The 15208-nt window shown below is 39.7% G+C and overlaps 1 protein-coding gene across 1 annotated transcript in view; it reads right to left on the bottom strand.

Annotated features, from left to right (window-relative positions):
• The window catches only part of pik3c2a (phosphatidylinositol-4-phosphate 3-kinase, catalytic subunit type 2 alpha), a 49140-nt gene that overhangs the window by 9831 nt on the left and 24101 nt on the right, over positions 1–15208 (bottom strand). Inside the window, exons 5-21 of the mRNA XM_008410783.2 lie at positions 14812–14932; positions 12888–12999; positions 12680–12759; positions 12543–12606; positions 11737–11883; positions 11603–11636; positions 11043–11286; positions 7961–8083; positions 7709–7876; positions 7476–7584; positions 6630–6772; positions 5242–5433; positions 4287–4380; positions 4085–4179; positions 2089–2269; positions 1880–1984; positions 1021–1113 (exon numbers count right to left, since the gene is read on the bottom strand). Coding sequence (XP_008409005.1) covers positions 1021–1113; positions 1880–1984; positions 2089–2269; positions 4085–4179; positions 4287–4380; positions 5242–5433; positions 6630–6772; positions 7476–7584; positions 7709–7876; positions 7961–8083; positions 11043–11286; positions 11603–11636; positions 11737–11883; positions 12543–12606; positions 12680–12759; positions 12888–12999; positions 14812–14932 — 2105 coding nt within the window. The remainder of the gene's footprint in view (positions 1–1020; positions 1114–1879; positions 1985–2088; positions 2270–4084; positions 4180–4286; positions 4381–5241; positions 5434–6629; positions 6773–7475; positions 7585–7708; positions 7877–7960; positions 8084–11042; positions 11287–11602; positions 11637–11736; positions 11884–12542; positions 12607–12679; positions 12760–12887; positions 13000–14811; positions 14933–15208) is intronic.

Consider the following 15208-nt stretch of genomic DNA (forward strand, 5'->3'; position numbering starts at 1 on the left):
AGAAGCCAGGAAAGCAGTTTGTTTCAACTACTGCAGGAATTTGGTGACAGACACACAGCAGTGTTTAAAATCTAAACCAGTTAAGATTTTTCCAAAATTATAATTGACTTTTCTGCTGTTGTTCATGAAGCTGTTTGTTCATCTATGTTTTCCTTCGCAGAACTGGACTTCAGAAGGCGTTTTGTTTCCATGGATTTGTTTGGGTTTATCAGAATGAAAGAGTTTTAAACAAATGTACAAAAAACATTTCAGAGTTTTGTCAGTAAAATCGTTATTCGTTTTTTGTCCACTTCAAAAATATGGACCAATGTGAGTTGAGCCATCAGTCAAAACTGCAATAAAACACTCTGAAACTTGCTGTGGTGGGCACATTTCACTATTCTGCCAATGCGCTAATATCAAAGCAAATTTTTTTGTTTAGCGCTTTAGCCAACTTTGAAACTGTTTAGCACACGTAGCTTCCCCTAAATGTTTTTTTTTTTTTTTTTTAACTTCCTAAACAGCAAATTTGCTTGGCTGTTTCATAAACTTTTTGTTGAAAAAAGTTTGAGATCTGTGTTAAAAGTTTTGATTAAATAGCTGGCCTGTTATATTCATGCTCTCATATTTAAGTGGTTTACACACTGGTTCCTCCGATAACTTTATTTCAAGCATGAAACACACAGGAACAAAATTAAACCAAGACAGATATTAGAACCAGATATTAACTTAAATACTATATTTAAATGCATCACAGAACATGTAGGTTAGAATATCAAAATTAAATTGCTACTCGATTGTTTCACTTTTTCAAAAGGAGATATAGTGTGAACTGACATCGGTATGTTAGCTTCCACTAAATACGTTGTAACGATTTAGCGTTAGCACAACAACTGTTTATGATTATTGCTTTAGGGTTAGCGCAGCTAGCTTTTTAGCTAGCGGTGTCTGAAACATTAACAGCTTGCCAGGCGCCGTGAGCTGACTGCATGGTAATAATGTTCTATTGTTGGTGTGTTTGTGTGTAGGCGGGTAACGGACCTTAAACATAACATTGATTTCCTCTCCTAATGGATCTGCGTTGACCAATGCCAGCTTAAGGGGAACTGCGTTGGAGTTGAAGAAAGAACAGGCCTGCAAACAAGCACAAGTATGTTTTCTAATGACTTCTGCAGGATAAACACGTTAAACATTATTAGAGAAAAGAAATAAAGTATTTTCATCACAGTCTTAAAACAATGCAAAAAAAGAACAGAGATTTAGATTTCAGTGAATACCGGTTTTATGCTACAGGGCCTCTTCCTGCTCCCTCTTCACTCGTGTACAGTAAGTGTTATAAGAGAACATGTTTGTGAATCAACGATGAAATTAGTGAAGCAGAGTATCTAAATCGATGAACCTTACCAAGCTCCGCCCAGAAACGCCCTCGAAAGTCCCATGTGGCTGCATGTCTCACAAACGCCTCGCGGTGCTTAGCTTCTATGTAAACATGGCTTCTTTCATTTCGACTGACTCTCTGCAGAGTATTTCTGAGTCGATTAGTTTAGCATTTCTGCTGGATTTTCACAAAATATCATCCACGACAGGGGAACCAACAAGTTCATGTCATTTTTTTTGGACGACATCAAGGTGTTTTAGCCACGCGATGCCTCCAACATTGTGCGCGTCACAGCGAAAAGCTACCGGTCGATGAGGAAAACAGCAGATCCTCATACCCTCAGCATAAATACAGCTGTGGACAAGATCATTGTGTTTACTACTGTAGCCAGCGTTTGTGACGTGGTAGCTGCGCTGTGACGTGAAATGGGCATTAGCCAATGAAACGCGGCCCTGTGGTAACGTCCATTGACATTGATAGTCAATGTGTTTTGGAGGAACAGCCAGTAGTTTCATAACCTACCTTGACGTTTAGCTCCTTAGCTACCAGACTCGGGTTCAGGGGAAGTCGGCAGCTGCTTCTCTGGAAAAAGTTCTGAATGTTTTCCAGGCCTTCCTGCAGCGCCACCTGAACGCACACAGCAACACAATGAGTAAATCTAAAAGGAATCACCTATAACTTGATGCCATTTAACACACAAAATAACAAGAAAAACTAAAAGTCAGACTGACCTGTCTGGTGGATCCCCCGGCCTGTCTGACCCTCTCGGCCACCGTTCCCAGCAAAGTGGCCAGGTGAGTCTGCTTTTCCAGCTCTGTCCTCAGTTTGCTCCCACAAAGACACAGTAAGGCACCCAGGACCTGCTCATAGCGCCACCCCCAGGCGGAGTCCTGCACTGCATCTTTGAGTAGCCTGCAGCAATCAACATGAATCCACTATTCAGAGAAACCCCACCAAAAAAGGCTTCAAAGTAAACCTCATTAAACCAGAGCTGGGTAGTAACTGCAGTGAGGATAAAAAAAGTATTTGGTAAAAAGTCTAATCCAGTACTGATAGAAACATCAGTCATTTGATGTTTAAAAATGACATAATCACGTTATGTGGAAATGTTGGTATTTTAGAAATCGAAATGAAAATAATTAATATCAATAGCATAATTACAAAACATTTTTCGAAACTAATTCTTTCAACATAAAACTTCTGAAGCTGTAGCAAAAACTGTGTGTTTGTGGTGAATTTCTGGTTAAAACGTCTCTGTTCTTCATTCAGTGAAGTTACTCACAGTGAGTAGAGGATCCAGACATTTTACTCCAGTAATAGTAGCGATACTTCATAATAAAACTTGTCATGTAAAAGTAAAAAGTGCATCTCAAGTAAACTGAGTAAATTTAGCTAGTTATTTCTTGGACGGCTGCTTTTTAATCTTACAGGAGTAAAAATATGTTGAAGTATTGCTACTAGAGGTGTGCCGATCGATCGGCCACCGATCATAATCGGCCGATTTCTGTGAAAAAGTGTTTGATCGGTGATCGCCGATCATGGTCCCTTGTTGCCGATCACACAAACTGATCACCTGCATGTCATTTCGCAGCCTGCCTGTGCAGCTGGTCTCCTCTTTCCTTCACACTGCACAAACGCGCAGAAACAAATCCTAAGCGATGTGGAACTATAACACACTGAGTGATTGAAAATTGAAGCATATGGGGTGAAGCAGCTCAAAACGCATCAACACGACGAGTCTAATATGGCATCAAAATAATGTCATACTTGACGGAGTTTGGCTACATCGAGGCTCACTGCAGTAAAAAAGACATGGAGGATCAGATAGCAGGTAAAGCAGCGCACAGCTACAAGCACTCACCCGGATTAGCATGACGGTCAGAAAGCTAAACAAATAACCCGCAAAATTATTTAAGTCTCCGAGCTGCGGTGTAAGACGCTGGTTCTGCTCTCGCTGTTGAACCGCTGCTACGTGATACAGGTAGTAATATTTCACAGACGGAGCGCCGCTTCTGCTCCACCTGGWAGWGACTCTCACACCGAACCTCTGTTTAAAGCCGCAGCATCTAACTTAAAAAAATAAATTTTACATACGTATTAAAACTTTCACTGTCCTAAGATGAGACAAATAATCTCTGAAAAAATAATCGATCTCTCTGCCTTCTCCTTGTTCTGCATAATTACTCCGCTCAGTCAGAAACAGCCAATAAGAACTAGCAGTAATCAGCTAGCCGCCATGATATCAGGAAGTTTTCATTCAGTAACTCGGGATTGTTTATTGTAATGGAACCTGTATTTGCCTTTGAATGTTAAGTTTTATACTTGAATTTTTTTGGCAATGTTGAGAGGTTTTATTTTGACTTTTTGCATTATTTAGCCTCTTCAGAGCCTTCATATGTTTTCAGTCTGTTAAAGATAGTATTATTGATAGCAGTACAATTTGCACAATGCCCGTTTTGTTTTTTTCTTAGAAAAAGTTATTAAAACAAGTTTTTGTCTAAATTAAGGTGAATTTATGGTTCCTTTTTCCACATAATGTAACCGGTAGTGCTTATGATAAAAAAAATAATAATTATGTGATCGGTAGCGGTGATCGGCCCTCATGGGTGATCGGTATCGGCATCGGCAGAAAAAAACCTGATCGGCATCTCTAATTGCTACTCTTACTTTAGAGCAGTTTTTGAATACTCTATAAGACCTGGTGTAACTCTGTTTCTGCAGACTCACCAGTACAAGTAGTGGGTGATGTTGATGTTTCTTTGGGCTCTAGATAGCAGGAAAAGGACCAGGGCGTTGTTCAGGTGACACTCAAACTTTATTGCCTAAGGGAGAGGAATTTAAAATTTGTGCATAAAAACTTTAGGAAATCAGTCGAAAAACATAAGTCGCTGTACCGTATGTAGAGTACAGCATGTTTTATGAGCTGTACCTGAACCAGCTGTGGCAGGTAGTCGGCGAGTTCGTCGTCACTGCTCTTCTCAATCCAGCTTACAGCCACACTTCTCACTTCAGTATCTGCAAACCTACATAAAGACGCGTAATAGACGTAACACATTTAACGATTTCAGTTTGCCATGGAAATTAAAACTTGACTGCATCCAGGAAAGCAGAATCATGAGCAGCGTTTCCATTAACCATAAAAATTGCGCAAATAGAAATTCCAAAAATAAATTTGCATAATGGAAACACTGCAATTTTGAAAAAAGTCATTTTTCTGAAAATATTCTTGCACTAAGATGAGGTGCTTTTTTCTGCCGTATCAAAACACTTTTCTCGCATGGCAGGAATCTCATGATGAAATGCTGGATGTTACAAAAGGCGAAAACAACAAACACGACGATAGGAAGTGGCAGGAGGATGATGATTTTTTGTTTGTTGTAGCCAGCTACACATTGTCTGGAAAGACAATGTGTAGATGGCTCCACCAGACGTCTGGTTGCACAGTTCATAAAAAGTTGYATCATCCCAAAGTGTTGAATCCACAACTCTTCTGTAAAATTGCCGACTACAATTTCCCCAAAACGACGCCTACGTAGCTGCTCAGAAGGAGGCGGGACTTGTTGCTCCAATGCCTGAATAAGACACCGACGTCTTCACTGATTGGCTGATTGATGATGGAAAAAAAATCTCATGTAACCGTCTACATCCGTCACTGCCACGATTTTTAATGATTTATGTAAACAAACTTATTCATCTGATTTCAATTTAATTTCTTATTTAATAGAAATGCCACAATTTTCCAACATTAGTGGAATCTAGATAAATATTTTTGCACATTTTAATGGAAATGCAGCTGTATTTTCATAAAACACTTTATTGTTCTACAAAAATAAAAATAAAAACCTTGTAGGGTGCAGGTATGGAATGTGTTTTACAGTGCGTACTTTGAGTCCAGTAACTCCAGTGCAGTGACTAGGGGCAGTGAGGGCCACCGGTGCAGCAGGGAGTGGATGTGAGCCATGCTGGCCCAGTCCCAGCTGGGCGCGCTGGCCAGCACCTTGGGCAGGCTGCTGGGGTGGTCCCGACGGCAGTGGAGCCGGTGGTCCCACAGGACCTGGTGGTCGGAGCGCTTTAATCTGCAGGAGGAAACAATTCACTTTGCGTTTAAATAACCGATTCAAAATGTTGCAGTATTTACAATTTTAGGTTTTAAACAAAAAGTGGAAAGTGTGAAATCATGAGACATTTAAAAAAAACATTTATAAATCAAACCGCATAAAAACAGATAATGGTAAAGCATATTAATTATTAATTTTAACTGGAAGTTGAATTACTTTTGTAAATAAACAGATAAACGGAAGAGAAGTCATCTGTATTTATTTCAGTGCATGTGTAGCATTCGGCTCGAGAACATCAGAGCTGAAATTAGTCCATCTATTTTTATTTAATACCAAAGCCTTAGCAGGCATGTATTTATAAGCAACAACTGAAAATGAGAACTATTCGGCTATTATTTCTCTGACACACAAGTGGTGCCCACAACTATTAATAGTTATTTATAGCCAAAACAAATTATTTTTGTTGTACAACAAATTAAAAACATTCAGAGAACGCCACACACAATTTAAAGTGGCAGTATTATGTATTTTCTAGGCCATCTCGAAAATACATAATACTGTTACCTTCAGTTGTTGGAAAAAAACTTCATTCATCAATTATGACTTCAAAGAAATCTGTGTAACTTAACGCCTTGAAATTGGGCATCTGTGACTTTAAAAAGCTCCTGCTCTTTTTGAAACTCCGCCTTCAGGAAGTCATAACAAGCTGAACAGCAGCTTATCTGATGCTCAGTTAAACCAGTTGTTTGCCAATTGCTGCTGGCTAGTCTGGAGGAGCTGAGTGGGAGAGGGCTGCTCTGTGAGGCGGTAGCTTGAAAACTGTATCTCCAAGGAGCAGCTGAGCCTCCAAGGCAGTGCTGCTCAGCTGAGTGGTTACCATGGAAAGTAAAGGAGATTAAAGGATTTCTCAAACATACATGAAAGAGTCAAGGCAACACTGGACGCATGTTTTAGATGAGGGAATAACATTATAACATGACAAAGCTAAGAAAAACCCTTGATTTTAAATGATATTGCCCCTTTAATAGTATCTTTAGGCCTCACATGTTCACAACATCCCAACGCAATAATAATATCAGTGATTTTATGTGAGATTATTCAGGCAGATCAGCTTTGCTTACAAACTCTTGAAGAGGGCGCTGGTACACGGATTTGTTAAAACTGTTCTCTTCCTTTTTCACAGAGAAAAACAACAACTTTAAATATTCTTTTACCCAAAATTTGAGGCTCTGCTGCAGATTTTCTCCAACTTCCGCTTCAGGTCCGGGTCCAGCTCTTCCAGTGTGTGGGGCTCGGGGCTTGGGGCCTCCTTAGGTCCAACATATAAAACATCCACCCCTGATTTGGGGAAGTCCACCTGATAGCAGAGACAAGACCAGAACTGGGATCAGTTTATGCTCTCAGTGGAAACCAATTGAATAATATAAAAACAAAAAGATCCTTGCTGGATTTACTGGTTTTGAATTATTGCCATGTTTCAAGGTCCAATTCTGCTCCAGCTCTCATTTTTACAAACTGGCCCACATTTTTCTCAAACATCTTTTGATAAACGTCACTGTGGATGACATTTCCACCCCCATGCATCACATTTGGTATGAGGTGGTTTTTAATTGGTCACTGTATTTGATTTATGCCAAACTCAGGCTATCTACAGGTTCCACCAACTCAAATTTAAGACTTTTTAAGACCATTATGAACTAAATTTAAGACCTTTAGATTAATATGTTCAACAACGTACTTCCAGAAGTTCAGGAGTTCGTCTGTATTTTCTCTGGTAAACTTGAAGAGCAAATGTTCTATCACTGTGATACGCTTGTGTGTAATTCTAGCCATTTAAACTGGAAATAAATATGAATCTGTCCTAAAGTATTCCTTACCAGAAACTATATTTTACTGACATTTTTTTATTTTTTTTTTAAGTATTGTCTTCGTTTACCTATATTACTCGAACGTCTCAGAAGTGTTTAAACTGATATAAAACATTAACGATATATTAGAAAAACACTCAGGCTGTAATCATTTCCCCACATGCCTGTATCTGATAATCCCATCAAACTGACCTGTAATATGATCCTTTCTGCAGGAACCTTCTTGCGGCTGCCGGTAGCACCAGCAGCTCCTTGAGCACACGTCCACAGACACAAGAACCTCGTGTCTCGTGCAAGAACTCTGTTAAACACAGAAGTTAACATAAGATAATAAAAAAAAACAAAGATAATTTAATCTCAGTGGTGAACAGATACATTCTCTATTTAAACCCCTTAAAGCGAGTGAGATCACTCCTTCTCCTCACCGTCTGAAGTCAAACAGGGGCATAGAGACTTTGCCTAAAAACTCTGGGGCTTTCCGCTGTTTGTTGGAATCTGGCGAGCCGCTGGCGTTCTGGTTCAGAACTCCAAACAGACTCAGACTCAGCGTAGACTCCAGAGGGAGCACGGCTACGGCGATGGGGAAAATGATCCTAGGAAGGACAAGGTGGCGTCATTAAAAGGTAAAAAGGCCGCAGTAGGTCAGTGAAAACTGAGGAATACGAGCGAGGACTTACAGTTCGTCCCATTTAACGTGGTAGAAAAAGCTTTTATATGTGCCCACTCTCTTGGAATGGACCGGCTTGAACAGGTTCTTCCCATTGTGGGTGAGGGAGCACATCAGGAAGTACTTCTCATAGCTGGAACGACACAACAAACGATGCTGGTGTGAAATATTCCATCTATGACTAACCACCATGTAGAAGCGGTTGAATCAACTAAAAGGTTTTGGCTTTGTCTCATTGATGACAGCAGCTGTGGGAAAGTTGCTGGGAAAAAAAGGCCTAGAAAGAACTCCTTCAGGGCGACATTTTCAAAGTGAAGCTTAGAAACCTTTTAACGGAGTGCGCTGCTCAAAGGGAACTTGGAGAGACATTGTACCTGCCCACTTAGACCAGAGTGGTTTAATCAGACTAATTTTAACCAGCAAAACTCCCCTGTGGCTGAATATGTCGATTCTCTGCACCATTAGGGAAGATGGCACATTTGAAGAAAGAGAGGATTCAGATTATAAATTAAACAACAACATGCTGTTTCTTTTGTTTTTTTTTTAAAGAAATTGATTCTGGAGAGATGCCGCTTTTCTTAACATTTGGACAGTTTCTCAGAGACCAAACGGACAAAAATTGCTTTGACTTCTTCGTGAAGAACCCCTTTATCTGTTGTTTTTCTTCTAAGTAAGCAGCGTACAACCCACAGCGTTAACACTGTCTTACAAAAATATAGGATTTGATCGATTCATTCCAGACATTAACACTAGGATAAATCTTTGCATTCATACATGTAAACATACACAGACGCATACACATACTCACACACACAATTAAACAGATATTAAAAGAAACTATTGTAAATAAATTTATACCAATCAATACATCTACTTTAACGTAATGCACACAAGAATTAATATATAAAATAACTACATACCCAGTATGGAAACATACTGGTATACATCCCATTCTAGGTACATAACTATCGAGGTTATGATGGGGTATTGTAGTTGAGACTTAAAGATTATCACAATATTTTGCTGTATTACTGATATAATGATGAACAGATAAGAAATATTAATTGCTTCTTTTTTACTGTATTTTACTGTACGACTGCGACAATGTGTCACAGCAATTATAGTCCCACAAAAACAAATACTGCTCTTGAATACACTTTTTCAGCAGTCACATAAAATGTAATTGTAATGTAATTGTAAAAATGTAATGCATATCTTAAAACTGAATATCGTAACTGCATTTAATCATACTTTCAAATGTATTGATATGTATAGATGCTTCCATTGAACAAATAGTGGAGAAGACAGTAAAACTATTTGTCTCAATTGTACGAGTTGCTTCAGGGGTTTTAAATATAATTCAGTGGAATTTATCATGATAATGCTAAATCAAAATTACTATCACAATAAGAAAGTTATCAAGATAAAGAATAAATGATACGATATATGACCTCTTTAGTTTAGATTGATAAACCACACTGAAGCCTTTTGTCTCAGTCTCTGGTAAAGACAGAGACTTGAGAATGCAAACGGAAATTATCACACTCGTTTTAATTTATCAAGCAATTAATTGATTTATCGCCTAATACGACAGGCCTAGCACCTCTAATCCAAATCTTTATTTATTAGGAATGGATTGAATAATCGTCCGCTGTGAAGTATTTCCCGGCACCAGCCACGGTCGCAGCTGTGTGAGATGTGGCCTGATTAATCCCAAGAGGATAAACAGGCAGTAAGTGCTTCTATCTGTATACGCTTCAAATTCAACAGCCTGTACTGTAACTTTAACTCTGCACTGTCTTAACTAACAGAACATATTAATATTTCCAGATGCGAGGCAATAACATCCAGTGCGAAGAGTTCTGGTTTCCACGGGTCCAAAAATAAACTCGCTTTAATTAGTGACAGATCCCTGCATGCGACCGTGGAGGGGAGAGGAAAAAAAACGCGGGAGGAAATCAGACGCACGTTTACGCCTCAACAAGCTTGCTCTGCTGCTACGTGCCATCTGCGCTGGCAGCTCCCTCGCTACTCGCAAGCTGGCAATGTGGCGCGGTGAACAGATGGATGACACATGAGCCACAACAATGCTAAACACTTCAACCTCAGTAAGGCGCCGTTAGAGTAGCGCCACAACAGATACGAGCTGCTGCTGCTGCTGCTCAGCCGCACGCGGGGAGAGGAGAGAGTTGGTGTCTCGCTCCGGCTTGAAAAGAGCATTTTTGGAATAGCTGTCACTGCGGCCATATTTGCTTCCTGCCTTAAAGTAGTTGTTGTAAGAGGTTGTTGCGCGCTGGAGTTGTAGTGGTTTGCCTTTTAATGAAAACAACTGAATGCTAAGAAGAAAATGACAGAAATGACAGCAGAAGATGATGAAATAGTAAAAAAAAACAAAAAAAACTGCCATTTCTTTAAAGTGATTCCATTAAAATTTCTGTTACTTAATATTAAGTTGTCTAAGAAGTCTTAACTGAGTTTTTTACAAATAAAGGGGAGGAAATCTTATTTTTTTTAACCGAAGCGGGATCCTTGTCACTGATCCCAGTCACTGCTGTGAAACAGAGCTGTGAATGGAAAATTTGGATCAGATCTGCTACACACACACGCGCACGCACACACACTCAAGAGACAACAGCTCAGGTCTGGTGTGAAACGAAACACTAGCATGGAAAAATAAGACGAGGAGCAACACCAGATCTGTTTGTTGAGTAAAAGAGATCCAGGTATGCTGCTGTGAAGGCAAGGCTCGACAGAACAGGCTGTAATTTTATAGGATTGCCGCAACAAAACATGGAGCTTTTTACCAAATGCTCACCAACTAAATTATTTACAAACCTAAATATTTCACAGAAACTTCTGTTGTTTGCTGCTCATTTCTTCTTTTGTGGCAGGGCTGGACAATATGATTAAAAAATAAATCATGCTATAAGCATTGCATTGATAATTATCGATTAAATATTTTGTTTTAGATAACTGAAATACTGCCAAACTGGTGGCAGGACATTTCCTGTTTTATTCACAGTTTATTTATTCTGAGTTTCAGCATTTATGTGTGCATTGATCCTGTCCAGTGTTGCTGCTGTGCGTTTTACCTGCTGACCCAGTGGCCTGGGATGCCATGCAGCGCGAACAGAGTAAACTGAAGGTGGTCTGTGGTGCCAGAAGCTTCTTTGCTGCCCCTCCCCTCTCCGGCCCCACCACTGTCCGCAGACTGGGTCGAGGCGGACAAGCTGAAAGACGGCAACGGCGGGCAGAAGGAGCGCAGGTAGAGCTTGACCAAGTCATAGATGGCCTTCGTTAGTAAGGCCATGCTCTCCTCCACAGGACTGGAGCCACCTGGATAAAATCGTAAAAGATGATAGGCCTTGCAAAAGTATTTATATGCCTTTAGTCTTTTCTTTTTTTTTAATCTTGGGCTGATTATTAAGTGTTGAGGAGTTTTAATAAATCAAAGCACGAGATAAAAGATTTAAAACATGTGAAAACATGATGAAATTAATGTTATGATTGTAATGTGACAAAAAAGAAAAAGGCTCCAAAAGTATGATTTTGTTTGTGCAAGGCTAAGTATGTTCATTTTCACTGGAGCGAACAATCGTGAATGATAGGCAGATGAAGGTTATGTGTGACTGTATGTATGCATATAACTTACTAGTTGATGACTGACCAGGTGATGTTGACCCCAACTAGAAAGCAATGCATGCTGGTCTTAGAAAATGACATGATCTCATATCAACACCAACTAACCACCAAATGTGTTGGCGCATGCGCCGACGGGGAGCCCACCTTGGGCGAGCGCGTCCTGGCTAGATTGACAGAGTGGCGGAGTCTCTTGATGGCTTCTGTGACGGACTGCGTCTCCACCTCGTCCAGGGCGCAGCACAGGTTCTTCACTGTTTGCACCACCCGCTCCACGGTCTTGTACTGGGTGCTCTGGGCACAAAAGATGAAGCAAAAAAAACAAACAAAAAAAAACAGGTCTGGATTTGTTTTCTGTTCTGATTCAAAAGGAGCTTTAAAGCAAGCATGTTTGGAGAAAAAAAACCAACAAAAAACACAACAGGATTTATTCTGGTTCATTTTAAAAAATATGTTCTAACCACTTCACGTCTTCCTTTCCTGGTGTTTTTATACAATCTAAAGTTCTAAAAATGAATATTATGGTTATCCATTTTTCTCTCTGGTTTTAGATGCTATGCAACTGGAAGGATTTTTGCTCTTTTTTTATTTTATTTTAGACAGTTATAATGCATAACCATGGCATAAAGGTGATGTTTATACAACTGGGAGAAGCTGATTAGCATCTAGAAAGCTAAAATAATATCTAAACTAACACAGAACAGAACTCAAAGAGCAGAGTGCGAAGGAGGAAGTTCAAACTACCAATGATACCCCCTACTCTGCTCAGCTTTCACCAGGACGATCTTAGTTGCCACAATATTTAGTTTCCCTTTGGCATAAATAAAAGTACGTTAGACCTTAATTCAATAAGTAAGAAAAATCCTACTGTTTTGTTTCATAATGTTTTGTGGGACAAAACAGGTTTGGATTTCCCGCCTCTCCCTTCAAACTTAAACAAGGACGACATGTACCTCATTTTCTAAGCAGATGTTGACCTGATTGTGGTATCCCTCCAAATAGTCAGCAAGACCTTGTCTGTAAAAAGACAGAGGTGATTAACTTTAACCAGCTTTATACATTTACTTCCCGACCAACGAGTGACTCTTACCGGGTGACGTTCTCCCTAAAAGGCCTATCAACATGGCTGAGATGTTTGTCAAGGTTGAGTTGAGAAGCGTCATCTTCTGCCTACAGTGAGAGAAAATAAATATTAAATCACAGATAATTAGGGTTTAATCTCACCAAAATGTATATTGGTAGTTTATCAGTGAGATGCGTTTGTAACCTTCTTATTTAACTTGTGAAGAGTAACTTACGCTTCGCGCCAGGTCCCTCCTCATGGTTGAGTGAGAGAGCAGCTGTAAGGTGATCTCGTTCTCCCACTTCCGGCAGTTCTGGATGTACTCATGGCTTCCCAGGCTGTGTTTACTGTGGCACAAGGCGGCAGAGACCCAGAGTTAGAAACATCACAGTCCTACAGATCCAAAGTAACAATATGGACCGAAACAATATGGGTGACCAACGAGGAACAACAGAGTCAGCTACGTTAGCTTGGCTCGTCTGCACTGTGACGTCATTTGATTAGACTGTGGAAAAGCTTCAATATTAGATTTTACCATTATGGACATAAATTAAATTGCACCGTCAAGGGAAAAAATAATCTGAACCAGAGCCTAGTTTCCCTTTGAACTTCACTTCATTTCTTAACTTTTTGAAAGTATGTCCTGAGTACACTCCAAGTAGTCCTGTTGGGTTTCCATTACAAATGTGTAGAAAACTGACAAAGTTCCATTAATGTAAAAGAAACAAACAAACAAAAAAAAACAATTTCACAATTGCGGTGTTTCCATTAGTAAGAAATGTAATTAAAATCACATGTGAATAAATTTGTTCACGTGATAAGTCGCTAAAAAATGTGCCGTGCAATCCTTCTCCAACAGCTTCCTGTCTTCTTCACCATTTTCTGCCAATAGTAACATCTGGTTGTTAATCACATGACTTGTGTGATGTAAAAGAAATCAGGAATTCTGATCCAGAAACCACATTTAAACGTAACTTCAAGTGTTTTCCTGCTCCCAGTTTGAAAACCAGATGGATTTGTTGGTTGATCTGATCCGTGACCAGACTACCTGATTTAACTAAAAAGCTTAGATTAACAATGTTTCTGGTTGCTTTTCACTTTGCACTTTCAAACACACATACATCAAAAAGAGACTGTACAGTACTGCGTATTTGTGTCAGAAACATAAGGTGCAGGTCACCAGACTAAGCTTTACATGCAAGATGGACATTTTGGATTTGGAGGCGAGAAACCTCAAACTTTCCTACTTTGAATGTTAAATTCTAGGGAGCTTCTGCTCAATATTCCCACATTTGAAAATGAGCAACTTCAGAGGAAACATGGACCCTGTCCATAAACCCAAGTTGAAACAGAAAGGATTTTTTTATGTTGGTTTTCTTATGACAACAACTACCTGACGAAGTCCAAGGTTCTGCTTTACTACGGTTTTAAAACATCTGTCAAAACTGTACTGAGGAGAGAAGTGTTGGAAACAGTTTGAGAATCACCATTATACACTGAAAACAGATTTCTATAGATAAATCTCAACTCTATTATTGACAACCATAAAATGGAATCTATGCTTTACCAACAAATATAGTTAAACTCTCTTGTCTCACCTCCATGAACTGAACGTCGTATACTGCCTCATCTCATGAGCTAGGCTGCACTCCTACTCACTACATTATTTACTCAGATGTCTATATAAAATGCAAAGACCAAAACAGTGTTGAGAGGGTTGGTGTTACAATGATTGTCATTTAAATAATGATAACTAAGTAGCTGAAAATGGCTGAAGAAACCTGAAACGTCTTATTTGTAAGTCTTCTTTAAGGTTTTGTGGTAATTGTTTCCAATAGTATTAATGTAATGTTTGTAGCATTCGACTGAACACAGTTCAGTGGACTGTGGTTTGTAAGTGCTGCTAAGGAAAGCAGCAGTTCCCATGAATCTCAGATTATAAGCGTTGGAGGAGGTTAAAAGAAGAAATATAAAAACATCCACCATTCCTATTTGCGTAGGACGTGGGGGGATCCAGAGATAAGAGCGACACAGTAAGAGAAAGACGCAAAAAAGAGAGAGGAGGACATAAGAAAAACAAATAAAAGTCCCATAAATCTCCATGGGAGGGGAGAGCTTTCTTGGGCTGCCGGATGCGTTACGGTTTCGGAAACACTCACTTCTGCAGCACTTCCTCCCGACCGCACACTTTGAGCAAATAGCTGGAGAAGTCCACCTGATCCAGGTCATCGTGAACCCAGCAGAGTGTCTGACTGATCAGCAGCTCCACTGGAGAACTCACTGCAGAGAAAACAGGAATTCAGAGGGAAAACAGGAATTCAGATAAGGAAAGCAGGACGGGGGCAACGTACGGATATCTCAACATCATTGTATCCAACACCAATTCTGCAAAGAACAATTTGAACCACAATAAATATCACCTGTTAATTTTAAGATTGGCTAATATAGCAGGATATATGTTTGTTGAAGCTTGTTTAATGCAGTCCAAAATGTTTTTTGGAGGGTATCAAGTAGCTCTGGTTACGCCAGCAAAAAGGTACAACCAAGTTTTAGGAA

This window comes from Poecilia reticulata, linkage group LG6 (genome assembly GCF_000633615.1).
Source record: "Poecilia reticulata strain Guanapo linkage group LG6, Guppy_female_1.0+MT, whole genome shotgun sequence".
Taxonomy (NCBI): Eukaryota; Metazoa; Chordata; class Actinopteri; order Cyprinodontiformes; family Poeciliidae; genus Poecilia; species Poecilia reticulata.